A 2,291-nucleotide genomic window follows, 5' to 3' on the forward strand; every position below is an offset into this window, starting at 1 on the left:
ATCTGGATGCTGCGCCCTTCCCGAATGCCAGCATCTGGATGCTGAACGCCCTTCCTGAATGCCAGCATCTGGATGCTGAACGCCCTTCCTGAATGCTAGCATCTGGATGCTGAACGCCCTTCCTGAACGCCAGCATCTGGATGCTGCGCCCTTCCTGAATGCCAGCATCTGGATGCTGCGCCCTTCCTGAACGCCAGCATCTGGATGCTGCGCCCTTCCTGAACGCCAGCATCTGGATGCTGAACGCCCTTTCTGAATGCCAGCATCTGGATGCTGAACGCCCTTTCTGAATGCCAGCATCTGGATGTTGCGCCCTTCCTGAATGCTAGCATCTGGATGCTGCGCCCTTTCTGAACACCAGCATCTGGATGCTGCGCCCTTCCTGAACGCTAGCATCTGGATGCTGCGCCCTTCCTGAACGCCAGCATTCAGGCACAAGAATGAAAAAGGACAGCACAGGTGGTGGAGGTTATCATTTTTTTTTAATCTGAACAGAAAATAAGTACACAAGTTTACTGAGGAGACATGGTAGAAAATGTGATGTATTTATGGAATCAATACATCAGGGTTATCTTGGTAGCTAGTGATTGAGTTATGAAGAAACAAGACCATCAAACGCCCCTGTCAGAGCCCACTCAATCAAACTGATTTCACGACTACTTATGATCATCACATCCGCTCTCAGCCCTCCTTTGTGGAGACCACCGTTAGTCACTAATGGTTCCTGGGAGCCAGAGCTGATCCAGAAGCAGTTGTCCCGGAGTCAGAGACAGTTCCTAGGAAATGTCATCCGCCCATGTTTATGATAATGCTCAGCAGTTTTACAAACTGAAACCACAGTCAAGGAGGGCGGTGGCGTTGCATGCTCAGTACATGACTTCAGTTAGTGCACCTACAGTCACATGGCGCTCACCATTTACACAACCACACTTCTGATGAGGCTGACCATCTCTTCACAAAATTCAAAATTCTCCTAAGACCTTGAGCTTCACACAGGAGGGTTGTGTCTGAACATTCCAAACACTGGTAAGACTGGTACAACGTGTAATAACCACAGGCTGTAAGCACAACTGCATACACTCTGTTGTACATCACGAGAACCTTCAAAACGACTCAGTCCAACAGACTGAGACAGGTACACTTATTGTTTAGCTGAAGAAAATCCAAATGGCTCTCCTGGAGTCCAATGCACTTCAAGGCAAGTGTGAGGAATGAGAATAAATGTAGCAGCTAAAGAAATCCGCCACTGTGTAATAAATGCTATTATTCCTGTAATGATGGAATATGTTTCAATAAAACATTGTGATTGGTTTGGTTCCCACTACCATGGGGCACAAGAAATGAAACTCAAGACTACATTGTTAGAATAGAACAGCTAGGACCCCAGTTTTAAATAGGGTTCTTCATTAAAGAACAAGACAGAGCCATAAAAGTCAAATTAGCTGACTTCAAATGGTTTACATCCCAGGATGAATCAGGTTACACTGATTGAAGCCCAATTTAATTCAGGCAGGTTTTTTAACCACAAGAATAAGGACATTCTTAGTACATAATTAATAATTAAACCGACATATACACAATTAGCAATATCCTATACAATATTAAATGTTTTAACATGTTTCAATTATCCTATATCTAGTCAATTTGTTGCTTTGTTTTTTTAAAAAAAACAAGCGTAACTTTATTTTACAACGCACGTTGCATTTACAAATGCATTCTGTTTGTTATCTCGTTTTGAAGCAGGTGAAGCTCTCGAGATGGTCTCTATGATCCGAACTCAACCGTATCTTCTGTGATCTTTTTGAACTCATAGTTGCCTCTACCATCCATATGCAGGTAGTACTAGGGGAGAAAAAGGGAAGTCAGAAACTAAGAACAGGTATGTTCCCCCATTTTGGAGAACTAAAACAGACTTTTGCACATTTCTTAGTCAATGCACAGGCATCCCACAAAAGAGGATGTTTCCACAGCTCTGAACTGCAGCTCAGAGCTACGAGGATGACTGGTGCCAGAGCCTGGGTAGCTCACCAGTGCAGCACTGACCGCTTCATGGGCAGCAACCACTCTCCACTGACAGACTTGTTTAGACTCAGCAGAGACAAGGAGTTACACATGCGCCTCTGAGGACACAGAGCAAAGGCCTCTGCTCTCAGTTAGTGAGCATCTATATATACAGACAGGAGTTCCTCTGCTCTCAGTTAGTGAGCATCTATATACACAGAGAGGAGTTCCTCTGCTCTCAGTTAGTGAGCATCTATACACACAGACAGGAGTTCCTCTGCTCTCAGTTA

General features: G+C 44.6%; 1 protein-coding gene across 2 annotated transcripts in view; it reads right to left on the reverse strand.

The window, feature by feature from the left end:
- Window positions 1–463: 463 nt before the first annotated feature.
- Abcd3 (ATP binding cassette subfamily D member 3) overlaps window positions 464–2,291 on the reverse strand; it is a 57,256-nt gene continuing 55,428 nt past the window's right edge. For both annotated transcript variants that reach the window (XM_031375325.1, XM_031375326.1), the window contains one exon: window positions 464–1,842. In XM_031375325.1, the coding sequence (XP_031231185.1) occupies window positions 1,765–1,842 (78 nt within the window). In that variant the 3' untranslated portion in view covers window positions 464–1,764. The remainder of the gene's footprint in view (window positions 1,843–2,291) is intronic.

The sequence above is a fragment of the Mastomys coucha genome, unplaced genomic scaffold (assembly GCF_008632895.1).
Source record: "Mastomys coucha isolate ucsf_1 unplaced genomic scaffold, UCSF_Mcou_1 pScaffold16, whole genome shotgun sequence".
Lineage (NCBI taxonomy): Eukaryota > Metazoa > Chordata > Mammalia > Rodentia > Muridae > Mastomys > Mastomys coucha.